The sequence below is a fragment of the Schistocerca gregaria genome, chromosome 10, assembly GCF_023897955.1.
Source record: "Schistocerca gregaria isolate iqSchGreg1 chromosome 10, iqSchGreg1.2, whole genome shotgun sequence".
Classification (NCBI taxonomy): Eukaryota; Metazoa; Arthropoda; class Insecta; order Orthoptera; family Acrididae; genus Schistocerca; species Schistocerca gregaria.
In genome coordinates, this window is record NC_064929.1 from 86,074,933 (window position 1) to 86,096,570 (window position 21,638).

The window sequence follows — 21,638 nt, forward strand, 5'->3', positions numbered from 1 at the left end:
GAGGTATGAGTGGCGGCAACTTGAAATTAGCGGAGGTTGAGGCCTGGCGGATATCGAGAAGAGAGGATATACTGAAGGGCGAGTTCCCATCTCCGGAGTTCGGATAGGTTCGTGTTGGTGGGAAGTATCCAGACAACCCGGACGGTGTAACACTGTGCCAAGATGTGCTGGCCATGCACCAAGGCATGTTTAGCCGCAGGGTGATCCTCATTACCAACAAACACTGTCTGCCTGTGTCCATTCATGCGAATGGACAGTTTGTTGCTGGTCATTCCCACATAGAAAGCGTCACAGTGTAGGCAGGTCAGTTGGTAAATCACGTAGGTGCTTCACACGTGGCTCTGCCTTTGATCGTGTACACCTTCCGGGTTACAGGACGAGTAGATGGTGGTGGGAGGGTGCATAGGACCGGTTTTACACCGGGGGCGGTTGCAAGGGTAGGAGCCAGAGGGTGAGTAAGGTGGTTTGGGAATTTCGTAGGGATGAACCAAGAGGTTACGAAAGTTAGGTGGACGGCAGAAAGACACTCTTGGTGGAATGGGGAAGATTTCATGAAGGATGGATCTCATTTCGGGGCAGGATTTTAGGAAGTCGTATCCCTGCTGGAGAGCCTGATCCAGTTCCGGGAAGTATCCTGTCACAAGTGGGGCACTTTTGGTGTTCTTCTGTGAGAGGTTCTGGGTTTGAGGGGATGAGGAAGTGGCTCTGGTTATTTGCTTCTGTACCAGGTCGGGAGGGTAGTTGCGGGATGCGAAAGCTGTTTTCAGGTTGTTGGTGTAATGGTTCAGGGATTCAGGACTGGAGCAGATTCGTTTGCCACGAAGGCCTAGGCTGTAGGGAAGGGACCATTTGATATGGAATGGGTGGCAGCTGTCATAATGGAGGTACTGTTGCTTGTTGGTGGGTTTGATGTGGACGGATGTGTGAAGCTGGCAATTGGACAGATGGAGGTCAACGTCAAGGAAAGTGGCATGGAATTTGGAGTAGGACCACGTGTATCTGATGGAACCAAAGGAGTTGAGGTTGGAGAGGAAATTCTGGAGTTGTTCTTCACTGTGAGTCCAGATCATGAGGATGTCATCAATAAATCTGTACCAAACTTTGGGTTGGCAGGCTTGGGTAACCAAGAAGGCTTCCTCTAAGCGACCCATAAATAGGTTGGCATACAAGGGGGCCATCCTGGTACCCATGGCTGTTCCCTTTAATTGTTGGTATGTCTGGTCTTCAAAAATGAAGAAGTTGTGGGTCAGGATGAAGCTGGCTAAGGTAACGAGGAAAGAGGTTTTAGGTAGGCTGGCAGGTGATCGGCGTGAAAGGAAGTGCTCCATTGCAGCGAGGCCCTGGACGTGCGGGATATTCGTGTATAGGGAAGTGGCATCAATGGTTACAAGGATGGTTTCCGGGGGTAACAGACTGGGTAAGGATTCCAGGCGTTTGAGAAAGTGGTTGGTGTCTTTGATGAAGGATGGGAGACTGCATGTAATGGGTTGAAGGTGTTGATCTACGTAGGCAGAGATACGTTCTGTGGGGGCTTGGTAACCAGCTACAATGGGGCGGCCGGGATGTTCGGGTTTGTGAATTTTAGGAAGTAGGTGGAAGGTAGGTGTGCAAGGTGTCGGTGGGGTCAGGAGTTTGATGGAGTCAGGTGAAAGGTTTTGTAGGGGGCCTAAGGTTCTGAGGATTCCTTGAAGCTCCTGCTGGACATCAGGAATGGGATTGCCTTGGCAAACTTTGTATGTAGAGTTGTCTGAAAGCTGACGCAGTCCCTCAGCCACATACTCCCGACGATCAAGTACCACGGTCATGGAACCCTTGTCAGCCGGAAGAATGATGATGGATCGGTAAGCCTTCAGATCACGGATAGCCTGGGCTTCGGCTGTTGTCATGTTGGGAGTAGGATTAAGGTTTTTCAAGAAAGATTGAGAGGCAAGGCTGGAAGTGAGAAATTCCTGGAAGGTTTGGAAAGGGTGATTTTGAGGAAGAGGAGGTGGGTCCCGCTGTGATGGAGGACGGAACTGTTCCAGGCAGGGTTCAATTTGGATAGTGTCGGTTGCGAAAGCTAGAAATTCTGTGTGTGTGTTTGTCTGTTTTATTTATTGTGCCTGTGTACCGGCACTTTCCCGCTTGGTAAGTCTTGGAATCTTTGTTCTTAATATATTTTTCCCATGTGGAAGTTTCTTTATATATAACTTCTGCACAATTTCAGTGCAGTATTGTGTTCAATGTAAATACACTACTGACCATTAAAATTGCTACACCACAAAGGTGACATGCTACAGACGCAAAATTTAAGTGACAGGAAGAAGATGCTGTGATATGCAAATAATTAGTTTTTCAGAGCATTCACACAAGGCTGGCGACAGTGGTGACACCTACAATGTGCTAAGATGAGGAAAGTTTCCAACCAATTTCTCATACACAAACAGCAGTTGACCGGCACTGCCTGGTGAAACGTTGTTGTGATGCCTCGTGTAAGGAGGAGAAATGCGTAACATCATGTTTCCGACTGTTTCGGATTGTAGCCTATCGCAATTGCGGTTTATCGAATCGCGACATTGCTGCTCGCGTTGGTCGAGATCCAATGACTGTTAGCAGAATATGGAATTGATGGATTCAGGAGGGTAATATGGAATGCCGTGCTGGATCCCAACGGCCTCGTATTACTAGCAGTTGAGACGACAGGAATCTTATCCGCATGGCTGTAACGGATCGTGCATTCACATCTCAATCCCTGAGTCGACAGATGGGGATATTTGCAAGACAACAACCATCAGCACGAACAGTTAGATGACGTTTGCAGCAGCATGGACTCTCAGCTCAGAGACCATGCCTGCGGTTACCCTTGACGCTGCATCACAGACAGTAGCGCCTGCGATGGTGTACTCGGCGACGAACCTAGCTGCACAAATGGCAAAACGTCATTTTTTCGAATGAATCCAGGTTCTGTTTACAGCATCATGATGGTTGCATCCGTGTTTGGCGACATCACGGAGAATGCACATTGGAAGCGCGTATTCGTCATCGCCTTACTGGCATATCACCCGGCGTGATGGTATGGGGTGCCACTGGTTACACGTCTCGGTTTCCTCTTGTTTGCATTGATGGCACTTTGAACAGTGGATGTTACATTTCAGATGTGTTATGATCCGTGGCTCTAACCTTCATTCGATCCCTGCGAAACCATAAATTTCACCAAGATAATGCATGACCGCATGTTGCAGGTCCTGTATGGGCCTTTCTGGATACAGGAAATGTTCAACTACTGCCCTGGCCAGCACACCCTCCAGATCTCTCACCAACTGAAAACGTCTGGTCAATGTTGGCCGAGCAACTGGCTCTTCACAGTCTGCAAGTCAATACTCTTGATGAATTGTGGTATCATGTTGAAGCTGCATGGGCAGCTGTACCTGTACACGCCATCCAAGCTCTGTTTGACTCAATGCTCAAGCGTATCAAGGCCGTTATTATGGCCAGAGGTGGTTGTTCTGGGTACTGATTTCTTACGATCTGTTGTTGTTGTGGTATTCAGTCCTGAGACTGGTTTGATGCAGCTCTCCATGCTACTCTATTTTGTGCAAGCTTCATCATCTCCCAGTACCTACTGCAACCTACATCCTTCTGAATCTGCTTAGTGTATTCATCTCTTGGTTTCCCTCTACGATTTTTACCCTCCACGCTGCCCTCCAATATTAAATTGGTGATCCCTTGATGCCTCAGAACATGTCCTACCAACCGATCCCTTCATCTCGTCAAGTTGTGCCACAAACTTCTCTCCTCCCCAATCCTATTCAGTACCTCCTCGTTAGTTATGTGATCTACCCATCTAATCTTCAGCATTCTTCTGTAACACCACACTTCGAAAGCTGCCATTCTCTTCTTGTCCAAACTATTTATTGTCCATGTTTCACTTCCGTACATGGCTACACTCCATACAAATACTTTCAGAAATGACTTCCTGACACTTAAATCTATACTCAATGTTAACAAATTTCTCTTCTTCAGAAACGCATTCCTAGCCATTGTCAGTCTACATTTTTTGCCCTCTCTACTTCGACCATCATCAGTTATTTTGCTCCCCAAATAGCAAAACTCCTTTACTACTTTAAGCGTCTCATTTCTTAATCTAATTCCCTCAGCATCACCTGACTTAATTTGACTACATTCCATTATCCTCGTTTTGCTTTTGTTGATGTTCATCTTATATCCTCCTTTCAAGACACTGTCCATTGCGTTCAACTGCTCTTCCAAGTCCTTTGCTGTCTCTGACAGAATTACAATGTCATCGGCGAACCTGAAAGTTTTTATTTCTTCTCCCTGGATTTTAATACCTACTCCGAACTTTTCTTTGTTTCCTTTACTGCTCGCTCAATATACAGATTGAATAACATCGGGGAGAGGCTACAATCCTGTCTTGCTCCCTTCCCAACAACTGCTTTCCTTTCATGCCCCTCAAGTCTTATGACTGCCATCTGGTTTCTGTAAAAATTGTAAATAGCCTTTCACTCCCTGTATTTTACACCTGCCACATTCAGAATTTGAAAGAGAGTATTCCAGTCAACATTGTCAAAAGCTTTCTCTAAGTCTACAAATGCTAGAAACGTAGGTTTGCCTTACCTTAATCTTTCTTCTAAGATAAGTCGTAAGGTCAGTATTGCCTCACGTGTTCCAGTATTTCCACGGAATCCAAACTGATCATCCCCAAGGTTGGCTTCTACTAGTTTTTCCATTCGTCTGTAAAGAATTCGTGTTAGTATTTTGCAGCTGTGGCTTATTAGACTGGTTGTTCGGCAAATTTTCACATCTGCCAACACCTGCTTTCTTTGGGATTGGAATTATTATGTTCTTCTTGAAGTCTGAGGGTATTTCGTCTGTTTCATACATCTTGCTCACCAGATGGTAGAGTTTTGTCAGGACTGGATCTCCCAAGCCAACTCCCAAGGCCATCAGTAGTTCCAATGGAATGTTGTCTACTCCGGGGGCCTTGTTTCGACTCAGGTCTTTCAATGCTCTGTCAAACTCTTCACGCAGTATCGTATCTTCCATCTCATCTTCATCCACATCCTCCTCCATTTCCATAATATTGTCCTCAAGTACATCACCCTTGTATAGACCCTCTTTATACTCCTTCCACCTTTCTGCTTTCCCTTCTTTGCTTAGAACTGGGTTTCCATCTGAGCTCTTGATGTTAATACAAGTGGTTCTCTTATCTCCAAAGGTCTCTCTAATTTTCCTGTAGGCAGTTTCTATCTTACCCCTAGTAAGATAAGCCTTTACATCCTTACATTTCTCCTCTAGCCATCCCTGCTAAGCCATTTTGCACTTCCTGTCAATCTCATTTTTGAGATGTTTGTATTCCTTTTTGCCTGCTTCATTTACTGCATTTTTACATTTTCTCCTTTCATCAATTAAATTTAATATTTCTTCTGTTACCCAAGGATTTCTACTAGCCCTCGTCTTTTTACCTAATTGATCCTCCGCTGCCTTCACTACTTCATCCCTCGAAGCAACCCATTCTTCTTCTACTGTATTTCTTTTCCCCATTACTGTCAATTGTTCCCTTATGCTCTCCCTGAAACTCTGTACAACCTCTGGTTCTTTCAGTTTATCCAGGTCCCATCTCCTTAAATTCCCACCTTTTTGCAGTTTCTTCAGTTTCAATCTACAGGTCATAACCAATAGATTGTGGTCAGAGTCCACATCTGCCCCTGGAAATGTCTTACAATTTAAAACCTGGTTCCTAAATATCTGTCTTACCATTATATAATCTATGTGATACCTTTTAGTATCTCCAGGGTTCTTCCATGTATACAACCTTCTTCCATAATTTTTAAACCAAGTGTTAGCTATGATTAAGTTGTGCTCTGTGCAAATTTCTACCAGGCAGCTTCCTCTTTCATTTCTTTGCCCCAGTCCATATTCGCCTAATACGTTTCCTTCTCTCTCTTTTCCTACTACCGAATTCCAGTCACCCATGAGTATTAAATTTTCGTCACCCTTCACTATCTGAATAATTTCTTTTATTTCATCATACATTTCTTCAATTTCTTTGTCATCTGCAGAGCTAGTTGGCATATCAACTTGTACTACTGTAGTAGGAATGGGCTTCGTATCTATCTTGGCCACAATAATGCGTTCACTATGCTGTTTGTAGTAGCTTACCCGCATTCCTATTTTTCTATTCATTATTAAACCTACTCCTGCATTACCCCTATTTGATTTTGTGTTTATAACCCTGTAGTCACCTGACCAGAAGTCTTGTTCCTCCTGCCACCGAACTTCACTAATTCCCACTATATCTAACATTAACCTATCCATTTCCCTTTTTAAATTTTCTAATCTACCTGCCCGATTGAGTGATCTGACATTCCACGATCCGATCCGTAGAACACCAGTGTTCTTTCTCCTGACAACATCCTCTTGAGTAGTCCCCGCCCGGAGATCCGAATGGGGGACATTTTACCCAAGAGGACGCCATCATCATTTAATCAAACAGTAAAGCTGCATGACCTCGGGAAAAATTACGGCCGTAGTTTCCCCTTGCTTTCAGCCGTTCGCAGTACCAGCACAGCAAGGCCGTTTTGGTTATTGTTACAAGGCCAGGTCAGTCAATCATCCAGACTGTTGCCCCTGCAACTACTAAAAAGGCTGCTGCCTCTCTTCAGGAACCACACATTTGTCTGGCCTCTCAACAGATAGCCCTCCGTTGTGGTTGCACCTACGGTACGGCTATCTGTATCGCTGAGGCACGCAAGCCTCCCCACCAACGACAAGGTCCATGGTTCATGGGGGGAGGTCTTAGTATCTATGCACCCAAATTGTGTGAAAATTTAACCACATGTCAGTTCTAGTATAATATATATGTTCAATGAATACCCGTTATTATCTGCATTTCTTCTTGGTGTAGCAATTTTAATGGCCAGTAGTGTGTGTGTGTGTGTGTGTGTGTGTGTGTGTGTGTGTAAGTACAATCTATCTTCTGCACCATTTCAGTGCAGTAATGTGTTCATTGTAAATAAGTATTATAGTAGTTGTATTACACACTTATTGTCTTGTAAATAAATAAAAAACATTTTTATTTTAAATTCAGTGGATTAGTATTTGTAAAATGACTCTTTCATATAGTGTTCATCAAAAAATGACGATCATTCCACTTGGGACCTGTGGAATGGTACATTAGCTTATTTGTTTTAGTTGTAAATATTTGTCATGTATTGTTGTTTTTCTGACATGTTCTACATCCTGGAGGACCTCCTCACTATTGATCAATTGGACTGAAACTAAAATCAATCAATCAAATCTTATGTCTTAACATTTGTCAATGTGGTAACAATGAATTGGACGCAAATCGGTTTCTTAAACTACCGTGAAACATTCCATCATCTGTATCTCAAAAGTGGTATAGTGTAGATTCGTTGTTTTGGCATACAGAGGACGATAGGTATGTTTGATACGACACAGTACTCCTCCTTCTGCACCAGTCACCTACTATCATCATCCGATACTTCGAAGAATTTTAATTTTACACAGACTACTGTCTACACATAAGAAAAGTCAGAGTCTACCTGACGTAAATATCAGAATAGGACAGAATTTGTAAGTTTTAAGCTATACCGCAGAAGGTAATGGGGCAGACTTTTACTCTGTATTTTCAATTTCCTGACTGATGTCCACTGGGCCAGGATATAAAACTCCAACCTGAAGCCCAGGTGGGGGACAGATTTCGGTATAGAAATTATTTATACTTTTGGTACTGCCGCTGCGAATTGTCGAATTCATTGTAAAATCGTTCACACTATCGACCACAAAAGGGCAGAAATGATGTTTATGTTGATCTCTATTGCAATTTTCTGTACAGGTTCCAAAACTCCCGGAACCGAGGTGATGCAAAACATTTTTTTATGTGTGTATATGAAAGAGTTTACGTATCTTAAAGTAACGTGTCATGTGTTAATGTTCACTTATGTCCGAGACTTGGTAAAGTGGACATGCAATATTTCCACTGCGTTAAAAACCAAAAGTATTAAAATGGCTTATGCTCTTGTGGAAGATAGCTATCCAAGGATGGACTAATTGACATGTAAAATTCTTCAGAATGGGATTGTAATGCTGCAGGGTGCTATGAAGTGGGGTATGTCACACAGAAATGTGTCCCATCCAGTTATTTTCCATTCTCAGTACCAGAAATCGTGCGCAGTCAACTCGAATAGGAACAAACCTCTGGGCCCCGCATGTTCTGCACTGACGTGAAGGTTCCCATTCGTGTCAGTGACGGGTGATGGTGAGGGAAGCAGCCAAACGTGGACAATCATTTCGATCACCTACCATCACCACGTCAGAGTGACAGGTATAAGTCTATTCCGTGCGGCGTACGACAGCCTAGTTTATCACACGGGGAGGGGAAAAACTGGGCGAAATACGTGGGAGATTCCCATTTGAGGTAAATGGACTTTCAAGATGTCGAGATTTCATTTTGCACGATCGATTCACGTAGGGTCGTAGCACGTCGAGAACAGAGGCCACGACCGTCAACCCTGTGACGGCACTGCAGACGACACAGTTTTCCACATTCAAAAACTTCTCGAGAATGGAATGACAAGTTTTTCTTACAGTCGGATGAGGTAGGGACGAGTTATAGCTAAGCTTTAGTCATGATCAGGTAGAGTTTAGGAAATGCACGGTGTCTGACCTTAGGACAGCTGGTGAAAAACTGAACGGTCTGAAAGTGCACGAGCATCTCTCGGCTAAATTTCAGGAGGAGGGAGACACGCTTCTGACTCACTTTATCATCTGTGATGTGCTGTTACATCCCAGAGTCAAAAGAAGTGAGAGTGGAGAAAGAAAGCAGAGCCCAGTCCAGTGGAAGCTGAGGCACAGCTGTAGAAGTCACGGCAAACATTTTGTTCCGTTGCCACAGTTCATCCCGTATCACCTTTGGGCACGGAAGTAGAACAGTAATTACTGTGCACTACTAGAAAACTTTTACTGAGGTCAGACAGGCGTGTTGCCACAAACGACGTGTCTTACGGCAGAGAGAAGTGATGCTTCCGCAAAACAACACGCTTCCCTATATGACAGCTCTGACTGAACAAAAATTGGCGCAACTCAATTGAGAAACACTTGAACAATCTCCCTGTAGTTGAGATGTATCTCCATGCAACTCTAACATCTTCGGTCCACTAGAAGCAGCTCTGAAAGCTCAAAGGTTTGACGTTAACGCTAGAGTCGATACCTAAGTGAGCAACTGCCTGCAGACACAACCAACTTGTGTTACAAGTTACCTGTCTACTGGGAAAAATGTGTTTCAAAACAAGTGACCTGCCCTCGTACTACTTATTGTAAAATAAAAACAGAAATTTAGGAAGTAAGTGTGATTTATATACAGGGTGCTTAAATATCAGCAAATGAAACTTTTTTAAAAGCAAATTCATTAAAACAAAATACAAATGAAAATCCTTTTACATATACGTAGTGGCACCTTTCAAGAGTAACAATACTTGATGTAACACCCTTCAGGCACAATGGGCACCTCTAATCTTGTCCCGAAGTGATCACGCGTACTCTTTAAAACAGCGCTGTCCATATTTCTGAATGCTGCTTTGTTGGCAGTGCTTAGAGATGCGAGATTAGGGTGCCTCGTCTTATTGGTAACTCTTGCGACTAAGCTCCAAATCTAGGCTACTCGGGAGCAGAACTAGTCACTGTTTTACGACAGCCAGTTTTGGACTAAATGGTTCATACGATCTGGTGCACTACCCTACTGAAAGACATCCTTACTGAGGCCATCGTTACTGTCCACAGTTTCACGACATTTGTCAAAACTTGCACGTAAATTTCTATTGTGACAGTTTGTCCCTTTTCAAAGAAATGTGGTGGCAGGATGTCACCCTCACTGGACACAACACCTAGAATGTTAACATCGGACTTCTCCAAAGCATTATACTCGGCCACAGTATCACAAACAGTAGATCTCGGGTACCGAAAAAACAAACTATTTAAGTAGGCGAACAACTAGTGGAAAGACTTTCAATAACAGGGTGTCTATGTGGACAAGGAAAAAAAATTCCCGGATTTTCCGGTTAAAAATACTCTTTCTCCTGGGCAAAAAATACATTTTTCCGTGTTAAGTGACCGCACACTATTCTTTGGCACTGTAAAAGTCACCAATCCTTTGAATGTTTATGGTTTTATATACCGACGTAGAATTTCCCGCCACTTTAGAAAACGAAACGCAGGGGGGAAAAAACACGTTTTAAAACACCTCTGATGCGCAGCAATATTTACACTGCATATTTTCGTATTATGAAGGTATAAATTTGAATTTCACCAAATACCGCATGCTACTTTTCCGAAGCATTGAAATCGAGATAGCGATGTGTTTTGTTAGTCGCTCATAACTCATGTCACGTGATCTCGCCAGCTGATGACAGCATAGGACACGTGATGTAGTCAGCCAATAGCAAGATCACTCTTAAGTAGCGCGAAAACACAAATAAGAGAAGTTAATGGTTTAAATTAATATACATAGCATTCACATATAATATTGATCTCCAAGATTAATAAGCTGGAAGAGAAGCTAAGTTTCCACATACAATGTTGATCTTTCCTGCGCGTGATACACTTTAAAATACATCACACAAATGTGCCAGAAAATATTTTTATAACGACGTAAATGTGTGATGATCTGAGCTCGAAATAATTCTAAATGGCCGTCCTCAAAGAATTGATTTTTAAAGGAGAGTCAAACGCTTTGTTATTTAAGAAATTATTGTACATTCTAGCACATAGTTCATCTCGCGTAAAAGGAAATTTGCTTTCAATGTATGTAACGCTTATAAAACCACCGTTCGCAATATTTTTCCGCTACCTGTTAGAAATAGGGTCGTTTCAGCAATTGCAAGAGAGCGCCAGACAACAGTCATCACTGCGCGATGAAGCAGGAAGGCCATATGTCCTTACGTGTAAACCATTAAGAGCTCTTACATTATGTGATAAAGGAAACAAGACATCAAAGGGTACTTCAAGAGCATCGGAATTTCGTAAACCACACTAAAATGCATAATTCAGCATAAAGTCCACATTCGTATGTCCAGATTCGGATGTACATTTTCTTGCAGTACCAGCATTGTATTATCTCATGTTTGGTTCTTTAATATAGCATAATGTCATATGTGCACTTGAAATCAGCGAACAGTTGAAACCAGCCAACAGTGTGAAATTAAACAGTTCATTTGAAATAAACTGACTGCCTCAGCAGAAAAGATTAATAAAAGCCAAATATCTTTAGCAAACCGACAAAGATAACTTCATTGTCTGCAAGGCGATTATGCTTGACTGTCAGAAAGGCGGAAATCAAATCTGAAACTAATGACATATATCAGCCATTCGTAATTATGCAATTAATGCTTGACTGTCAGAAAGGTGGAAATAAAATCTGAAACTAATGACATATTTCAGCCATCCGTAATTATGTGAACACATTTTAATTCATTTAATATCTCCCAGTCACAAAAATCCGTATTATCATTTAACGTGAGAGCAGTAAATGAAGAGGAAACAAGAAAATCACTGAACATGAACACAGGTCACGTGGAGACGACTCACCTCCCCACCATAACTCAGATTGCTCTGTGCATCAGCCTCAGATTTACTATATTTCCGAACTGGGGCAATATTAGGCAGTGGCGTCAAGCCACACTTCTGTAAAAAGAAGCGGGAGAAGGTACTACTCATACGCGACTTAACTACACATGCACAAGAGCCCACCCGCAACTGCTCAAAGGAATCTAATTTAAACAGTTCTCACGTCACACTCATCGGACACAATTTGCTGTTATGAAGCATTGTGTAGTCCTCAAAAAGCCTTTGACACATTTAGCTGTTTGCAGACGCTTGTATGGACACTGGGTTTTGTTGCTGTATACGGCCCATTTCCGTTGCAACTTAAGTTTATTTTACATTGTGTTTTTGTTTTCTTCCTCTCTCGTTCATGTTTCATTGCTGCAGTGTTATTCTGCAGTAGCAGGTGTGGTGTCACAAGGCTTAGGCCGTCATTAAATCGACCAAGACTTATACGATTGGGTTTTCAGAAATAATGTGGGAAGAAGGTTTATTTATGTTGCAGATAATGTGGAAGATGTTGCCCGACGATCACCACGAAAGTTCGACGTAGCGGCAAGTGGGCGAGAAATAAAACAAATGCTGCAAACTACTGCGAGCCACGGAAGAGCACGGGCCGCGAGGGCGTCAAGCTTCCTAGGTCGTTGTCGGACAATGTCAAAGGAAGAGATTCTGCTTTCTCTTTGTAAACAGACCGATCGAGTCTTAAAAGGTTCATGTAAAACGTATAGGTGGGTGACACATTAGGTGGGACCAGATGCCTGTAATGCTTCCACACTTATTAAAAATTTGTTAAACAGCAAAACCAATATATAGATAAAAAGCAGTAAAGATATAGGAATGGAAGAGTTGTGGCATCAGAACGAAAAGTGATACATCGCTCAGCAACGAAGAAGGACGTAAACAGCGGGTGTTACATGGTGAAAACAAATCAGCTGATAAAATAGTAAGTCTGTAATTAAGCATAAACCCACGTAACACTGCACGGGGTACAATAATATCCATTGTTAGAGTATTGGATCTTACCATCCGAAATCACAAAAATTTAAATCAAAACTAAAATAACGAAAAATTCTAGGAATTGTAAACAATTCCCGGGGTTTTCCTGGTTCTCTCTCAGATGAAAAAATTCCCGGGTTTTTCCCGGATCTCCCAGTTGTCCCGGGTCGTATACACGGTTCATCGGTCATACGGGAAATTCAAATTGAAATTTGTCCGGATTCAAGAGCCGCACCCCGTACAATTCGGCCCGGTATCTCGGGCATATTAAATTTTACCTCAACTGGGACGGAGTGACCTACCATCAATAGTATCGACATAGTTGCAGGCCAGGCCGAGGGCGGTGAGACTAGGCGGCAGCTCGGACGGGACGGCTTCGAACGCATTGTACGCCAGGCCGAGGCGGCTCAGCGACCGGAAGGCGGAGAAATCTGCACCCGCAGTATCGGACAGTCGGTTGTGGCCGAGGTCGAGGACGGCGAGCACCAGAGCGGCCGCAGCCAGCTGCGCGGGGACGGCGGACACGCCGGCGCGGCAGAACGTCGCCGTCCGCAGCTGCGGCCAGCTCCCCGCGCCGGCGAGCAGTTGCTGCGGGTCGCTGTCGCAGCACAGGGAAGTCAGCCGGGGCGCCAGCGTCGACAGGCCGCGCACGTCGCACAGCCGCACCTGTGGCACGGGCCGCCGCGTCAGCTCGCCCAGCAGTACTGCAGTCACGTACCACCGTACTACTAGTGCAATTTTTGCAATGAAATGGACACCCTCAGCCACTTACAGGCGTCGACATACGTCAACGGGAACAGGTGAAAATGTGTGCCCCGACAGGTATTCGAACCCGGGATCTCCTGGTTACGTGGCAGGTGCCCTATCTGTCTGAGCCACAGAGGACATGGAGGATAGGATGACTGCAGGGATTTATCTCTGGCACGCCTCCCGCAAAACCCACATTCTCGACGTATTGTCCCGCACTACATTCGCAGTGCCCCCGCCCATTATACTCATTACTCGCAGCGCGTTGCCGTTTACCGTAAGAGTTCGGGCACTGCATTCGCACAGAAGAAGAAGATGGTCAAGTGGCCGGCGAGCCAAGTCTTTCCGCTCCCGGGATTGGAATGACTTCTTACCCTCTCCCTTAAAACCCACATCCTTTCGTCTTTCCCTCTCCTTCCTGAAGAAGCAACCATCGGTTGCGAAAGCTAGTAATTCTGTGTGTGTGTTTGTGTGTTTTGTTCATGTGCCTGTCTGCCGACGCTTTCCCGCTTGGTAAGTCTTGGAATCTTTGTTTTTAATATATTTTTCCCATGTGGAAGTTTCTTTCTATTTTATTTACATAATATATATACTTCCAAATGGGAAAAATATATTAAAAACAAAGATTCCAAGACTTACCAAGCGGGAAAGCGCCGGTAGACAGGCACAATAAAATAACACAAAAACTCACACACAAAATTACGAGCTTTCGCAACCGGCGGTTGCTTCGTCAGGAAAGAGGGAAGGAGAAGGAAAGATGAAAGGATGTGGGTTTTAAGGGAGAGGGTAAGGAGCCATTCCAATCCCAGGAGCGAAAAGACTTACCTTAGGGGGAAAAAGGGATAGATATACACTCGCGCGCGCACACACACACACACACACACACACACACACACACACACACACCCAACCGCACATACACAGACACAAGCAGACATTTGTAAAGGCAAAGAGTCTTCCTCATTCCCTCAAACCCAGAACCTCCCACAGAAGAACCACAAAATTGCCCCACTTGTGACAGGATACTTTTCGGGACTGGATCAGACTCTGAATGTGGCTCTCCAGCAGGGATACGACTTCCTCAAATCCATACATGTGTGTGTGTGTGTGTGTGTGTGTGTGTGTGTGTGTGTGTTTGTGCGAGTATATACCTATCATTTTTCCCCCCTAAGGTAAGTCTTTCTGCTCCCGGCATTGGAATAACTCCTTACCCTCTCCCTTAAAACCCACATCCTTTCGTCTTTCCCTCTCCTTCCCTCTTTTCTGAAGAAACAACCGTTGGTTGCGAAAGCTAGAAATTTTGTGTGTGTGTGTGTGTTTGTGTATTATTTTATTGTGCCTGTCTTCCGGCGCTTTCCCGCTTGGTAAGTCTTGGAATATATAAGATGGTATCTGTTCCAGTCGGGGCACACATTTTCATCTATCCCCATTGACGTATGTCAATGCCTGTAAGCAGCTAAGGGTGTTCATTTCATTGTAATTTCATTCTAACGAGCTGCATGGTCGCTGATGGTATCTGTTCTTTCAGATAAAAGGTGGATGTACGAAAAGATATTGCCTCTGGTATAGAACGAGGATGCTCTTTTGTGGAACATGAAATGTACAGCATTTAGTAGGCAGCACTGACAATATAACTAGGGAAATGGAAGTACTGAAAATGGATATACCGGTAATGACAGAAACAAACAAGAAAGGCTGTGTTTTGGAGTGGAGTAGAAAAACTGAAAGAGATAAATCAACAGCGGCAGTTCTTATAAATAGAAAATGGAAATGCACAATAATTATTTGGAAAGAAATGAATTCAAGGATAATCAGTGTACCAATAAAAGTTCAGGGAATAAAATGGGAATTTATTGAGGCGTATAGCCCTAATGAAGAAGTGCCCGATGATGGGATGACTTTCAAGAAATGGTTGACGAATGTCCAGACGGACACGAATTCTTAATAATGGGGGACTCGAATGGACGAACTGGAAAAAGATTAAATGACAATGTTGTAGGACCGAGGAAGAAGGCCGATTAACTTCTGTTGAGGAACGTAAAATCAGTGGGAAAAAGACAGATTGCCACTTACCATAATGCAGATGTGTCAAATTGCAGGCAGGCACTTTTAAAAGACATAAAGCTCTCAGCAACAACTTTTGTCAGTAAACACACACACACACACACACACACACACACACACACACACACACACACACACACACACACACACACACGCACACAAGCCACCACACCTCAAGCACACATGACTGTCAACTCCAGATTCTGGTCCAAGATGCTGGAGTTGGTGCTCTTGTGTGTGTGTGTGTGTGTGTGTGTGTGTGTGTGTGTGTGTGTGTGTGTGTGTGTGTGTGTTTGTGTGTGTCTTTCACCGACGATGCAGGCGAGAGCTTTATGTAAGGGTCTTTTAAATGTGCCTGCCTGCTATTTGATGTGTCTGCATTATGGTGAGCAGCAATCTGTCTTTTCCAACATTACCTGGAGTTCCCATTGTTTGATTTAACCTAAAATCAACTAAAGTCTATGTAATAGTGCAGAAACTGTGGATAATTGAGGTGCACGGAAAGGGGGGGGGGGGGATAAAGTGTGTCACAGATCATTTTATAGTTACTTCAAAAACTGCTTTTCCAATTAAGACTGAGATGAAACAGGAGAAGACAGAGGAGGATGCAGGAAGTAGAACTACAGAGGATCCCAAATATAGGGTGCATCTGCAGTAAGATGAAAGGGTGAAAAGTCTGTATTGGCATAGATTAAATCTGAGATTGGATGTAGTAGAGGAAGACTAGAGTTATAATGAGCTACACGGTTTCCTAAAACAGTCAATTAAGGAAGCAGTGGAGAAGCCTTTAGGAAGGGAAAGGGAGAGAAGAAAGAGCTGAACGGATGCCCACAGAGTTGTTGGATATGGCTGAGGAAAGGAAGAAACTGTATCACAGGTGGTTAAGCTCTGGGAGTGAAGAGGATGGAATAGGTATAAGGTACATAAAAAGAGGGCTAATAAATTAACAACAAAGTGTAAGGAAGAGGAACAGGAAAGAGTAAGTGGGGAACAGGAAAGAGTAAGTGGGGAAATAGAGCATTCTCTCGAATACGGAGATCGGCAGAGGCACGGAGGACGATCAGGAGATGAAAATGGCTAGCAGAACTGCACAATACAGCCTATATCTATTGGACAGTGGGGGAGGAGAGTAGCGGGGAAGGGGGGGGGGGGGGGCAACGTGGGGGGTGACACAACACTTTGAAGAACTTCTGGTAGGAAAAAGGAAGGACCCTGTTATACAAGTGAACAACAAAAGTAGTACATTGGTAATACAGCAGCTACTTATACACCTGCACAGATACTCCACAGCCACCATACAGTGCTTGGCTGAGGGTACCCTGGACCGCTGCTAGATGTTTCCTTTCCTGTTCCCCTCTCAAACAGAGTGAGAGAAAAACGACTATCTGCGTGCCTCCGTACAAACCCTAATCTCTCGTATCGTATTTTTCACATCCTTACGCACAATGTATGTCGGAGATAGTAGAATCATTTGGCCGTCAGCTTCAAATGCCAGTCCTCTAAATTTTCTCAATATTGTTCCTCAAAAAGAATGTCGCCTTCCCTCGAGGGATTTCCATTCGAGTTCCCGAAGCGTCTCCGTAACACTTACGTGTCGTTCGAATCCAACGATAACAAATCTTGCAATTAGCTTCTGAGTTACTTCGATGTCCTCCTCCAATTCAACCTCGTACGGATCCCAACCACTCGAGCAGTTTTCGAGAGTAGGTCGCACCGGCATTCTGTACGCACTCTCCTTTACAAACAAACCGCACTGTCTGAAAATTCTCCCGATGAACCAAAGTCGACCTTTTGCCTTGACTACCACAGTTCTCACACGCTCGTTCCATTTAATATCGCTTTGAAAAGTTATGCCCAGATATTGGAACAACGGAATATGTCACAGAGTACACTGCTAATGCTGTATCCGAATGTCATAGGTTTTTTTTTCCTACTCATCCTCATTATGTTACATTTTCCCACATTTGGAGATAGCTGCCATTCGTCACACCGACTAGAAATTTTGTATAAATCATCTTATATCTTCCTACAGTCACTTAATTTCGATGCTACAGCACCATTAGCAAATAACCACAGATTGCTCCCCACCCCATCTGTCAAATCATTTATGTATATAGAGAACAGCAACAGTCCTATCACACTTCCCAAGGACATTCCTGACGATACCCTCGTTTCTGACGAACACTCGCTGTCAAGCACAACGCATTAGGATCTATTATATAAGAAATCTTCGAGTCGCTCACGTATCTGTGAACTTATTTCACATGCTCGTACCTTTGTTGACAGCCTCCAATGGGGTAATGTGTCAAATGCTTTCTGGATAGCTAGAAATACGGAATCTGCCTGTTGTCCTTCGAGCATCGTTCACAGTACATCATGTGAGAAAAGGGCAAGCTGAGTTTCACACGAGCAATGCTTTCTAAAACCGTGCCGATTCATGGGAATCAGCCACAAGAAAATATATTATATTTGAACTGAGAATATGTTCGAGGATTCTGCAGCAAACCAAAGTTAGGGATATCGGTCTGTAATTTTGTAGGTCCTTTCTTTTCCTTTTTTTATATATGGGACTCACCTGCTCTTTTTTCCAGCCATTTGGGACTTTTTTCTGGGTGCGAGATTCACAATAAATTCGTGGTATGTAAGGGGCTTGCTGTGGAATACTCTTTGTAAAACCGAACTGGGATTCTATCTTGACCTGGCAATTTATTTGCTTTAAAATCTTTCAGTCGTTAGTCTATGCCAGTGACACTTATTACTATGTCGTCCATATGGGAGTCTATCCGATGGTCGAGTAACGGTACATTTGTACAGTCCTCCTGTGTAAACATTTTCTTGAACATTAAATTTAACACTTGCACTTTTGTTTTGCAATCTTCAAATGCCACACCACATTGGTCAAAAAGCGATTGACTGGAAGCTGTAGACTCGCTTAGAAATTTTACACATGACCCTAATATATACTAGAGGAAGAGGTAACAGAGGTGCTAAGAAAGGCAAGAAATGGAAAGGTAAGTGGATGATGAGTAGTTGTTATCGAACTGTGGAAATATGGGTCACCTCAAATGTTGAGTTTTGATATGTACATTGTTCAATCAGATTAAGGAGGGAGACAAAATACCAAGAGAGTAGTGTGTATCATATGTATCTGCTACCTACAAAAAAGGAAGCAAGAAGTACCCAAATAACTATAGGGGAATTAATGTTATGGCTTTTATCAGCAGAGTTTTTAGTGCTGTACTGAAAAACTGGTTGGAGGACGAGATTGAGGGAAAGATGTGAGAGGAACAGGCAGATTTTCCCATTGGACACTCTTGTATATATCGTATTTTTAGCCTCAGACACTTAAGTGAGGAACTATGTTCTAAGGGTCAGGAAGTACACTTTTTTTTTAATTTTTTTTTTTTATTATCTAGAAAAAATGTACAAGTCTGCACCCATTAATGGACTATGGGAAACAATGGAATATGTAGATGTAAAAGCACAACAGACATCTCTAATTCAAAAAATATACCAAAAATCATATGCAGAAATTAAAGTAGGGAGAAAGTTGAGTGAGGCAGTCCAAACATTGAAAGGACTTACGCGAGGCTGCAGTGTTCAGCAACCCTGTTTAAAATATATATGCAGTATATACTGGAACGGTGGAATCAGTCGTGCGAAGGTATGGGATTTCCTTTCCGGCACCTATTACCTACTAATTATTATTTGTCAATGATCAGGTACGGATAGCATAAAGTAGAGAGGATGTTAAAAATATGATACAGAATTTAATGGAAGCATTTGAACACGGTGGGCGTAGAATAAAAATGAGAAAAACAGGACATCTAGTAGTGGGAGGAGATGGAAGTGATATAATACTGCCACAAGGAACTATTAAGGCAGTAAAGCTGTTTAAATACTTATGATCGATTATCCATTTCTCGGGACGCTGTGAAGCAGATGTGGAATGCAGGATCCAGCAGGCAAGAGGAGCAATTGAAACGGTAAATGGAGTTCCGTAGAGCTGGGCAGTATCAAAAGAAACAAAGAAGAGGATTCTGAAAATAGTAATGGAAAGTATACCGACATATGGTACAGAAGGACGGGCCTCGGGGGGAGTGGCAGAGAAGAATAGTACGGGAAGTAGAGATGGATAGATGCCAGGATATTCAGAACAGAATGGAGGAGAAATGCAGAAATTAGGGAGATAATGGATACAGAACGACTATTTGTGCAAGGAGTTGAGAATAGAGCTCTTAAAAGGTACGGCCACGTACGGCAAATGGAGCGAGGGCTAAGGCCAAAAGTGATCCCGGAACAGTCGCCACCATGACGGAGGAAGTGTGGACAGCCGAGATTAATGTGCAGAGCAGGAGTAATTGGAATGACAAGGAAGAGAGAGCTGAAAGCGGAAGACTGCCACGATCGTGGAAGCTGGCAAACGGAAATACACGGCAATGCCGAAGAGTGGAGAAATTCACAGAAGTAAGTACTGTAGTAGGACGATTTCGACGTCCGTGACAGCTCGTCTTCCCTAGTTTCAGGGACACGAGAGGAATGCAAAGCTCGACATCTGACAACCTGTGGCTCCTTTGGCCACTGTCCAGTATCCAGTTACATCTCAGCAGAATCCCAGGAGAGGAAGATGTCGCTCCTCCGGCTGTGAGTCTAAAATAGACACCGCCAACGGGTGGGACGTCGATGATCCCGAAAGTGCTTGGGGAAACACTAGGAAGAGGGGTCCCGACCAGAAGCAGAGCAGGTGTAGTCGAGCAGCCCCGAAGGCCTGACGTAGAAGGCACGAAGTGCAAGAGTGCCGTCACTATAGAGGGTGACCTTGCCAATGATCTGTCGTACTTTGGAGATCATATTTCTTCTCACCCTCCCAATAAGTGATTTGATCGAGAGTCCCGGATTTTCTTTTCTCTTTGGAAGACAGTGTAGTCTGGTGAACAGGGTGAATGGTGAAACTTTCCTGGCAGATTAAAACTGTGTGCCGGACCGAGACTCGAACTCGGGACCGAGTTCGAGTCTCAGTCCGGCACACAGTTTTAATCTGCTAGGAAAGTTTCACATCAGCGCACACTCCACTGCAGAGTGAAAATCTCATTCTGGAAACATCCCCCAGGCTGTGGCTAAGCCATGTCTCCACAATATCCTTTCTTCCAGGAGTGCTAGTTCTGCAAGGTTCGCAGGAGAGCTTATGTAAAGTTTGGAAGGTAGGAGGCGAGGTACTGGTGGAAGTAAAGCTGTGAGGACAAAGCGTGAGTCGTGCTTGGGTAGCTCTGTTGGTAGTGCACTTTCCTGCGAAAGACAAAGGTCCGAGTTCGAGTCTCGGTCCGGCACACAGTTTTAATCTGCCAGGAAAGTTTCACATCAGCACACACTCCACTGCAGAGTGAAAATCTCATTCAGGGTGAATGGTGTTCCCCACCGTTTATACACAGGTAAGGGGTGGGGGTAGGCGAGAGACAAAGATAGTTCTAGAGGAACACACATAGACAATCGCTACACACGAGGCTGCCATTACAGCATGAAGAAATGCATCGAAATCTCGTACATTTGAAGCTGATGTCTTCAGCCGACGTGCCACCTTCGTAGATGAAGGTCCCAGTATCAACTCTACCGTTCTCTGGTCCCCAATGGGTGTGAAGGGCAAAATGCAAACCACCGTTCCCAATTAGCATGTAACTTGTCATCAGTCTCTGAAAGGAGGTTGCAGTGGAAGATGACAACCATACTACACTGAGACTGTTGTGGAAGGTGGCAGTTACAGAAACATCACTTAGCTCATCACAGGCAGGCGGCACTCACTACTGAGCGTGGGATGCCCTTTTAAACAGAACTGAAGCATTTCTAATTTTAGAGAGTGCTGCTACTTTCCCCAACTCTGTCCTCAAGATGGCAACAGAGAATAACAGCTCTGTAGTCAAAAAGGATTCCCTGTCAGTCCTAGTGCAAAGTAAATAGTGTGGGGAGTATTTCTCCCCTCGTCTCTCAGCCCTACATTTTTCCCACAGCATAACACAGGAAGGAAAGACTGCGAGCTCGTATCTCTCCGCACTGTAGTAATCCCCACATTCAGGAGAGACCCGGGACTGTGCATCCACCAGTGGCAAGATAAGAGAAATTACGACTCGTATGAATGATAAATAGTTTGGACAAGAAGAGAATAGAAGATTTGGAAATGTGGCGCTACAGAAGAATGCTGAAGATAAGTTGGGTAGATC

General features: G+C 43.9%; 1 protein-coding gene across 2 annotated transcripts in view; it reads right to left on the reverse strand.

The window, feature by feature from the left end:
* LOC126293698 (serine/threonine-protein kinase 11-interacting protein) overlaps window positions 1-21,638 on the reverse strand; it is a 182,219-nt gene that overhangs the window by 145,902 nt on the left and 14,679 nt on the right. For both annotated transcript variants that reach the window (XM_049987004.1, XM_049987003.1), the window contains exon 3: window positions 12,918-13,281. In XM_049987004.1, coding sequence (XP_049842961.1) covers window positions 12,918-13,281 — 364 coding nt within the window. The remainder of the gene's footprint in view (window positions 1-12,917; window positions 13,282-21,638) is intronic.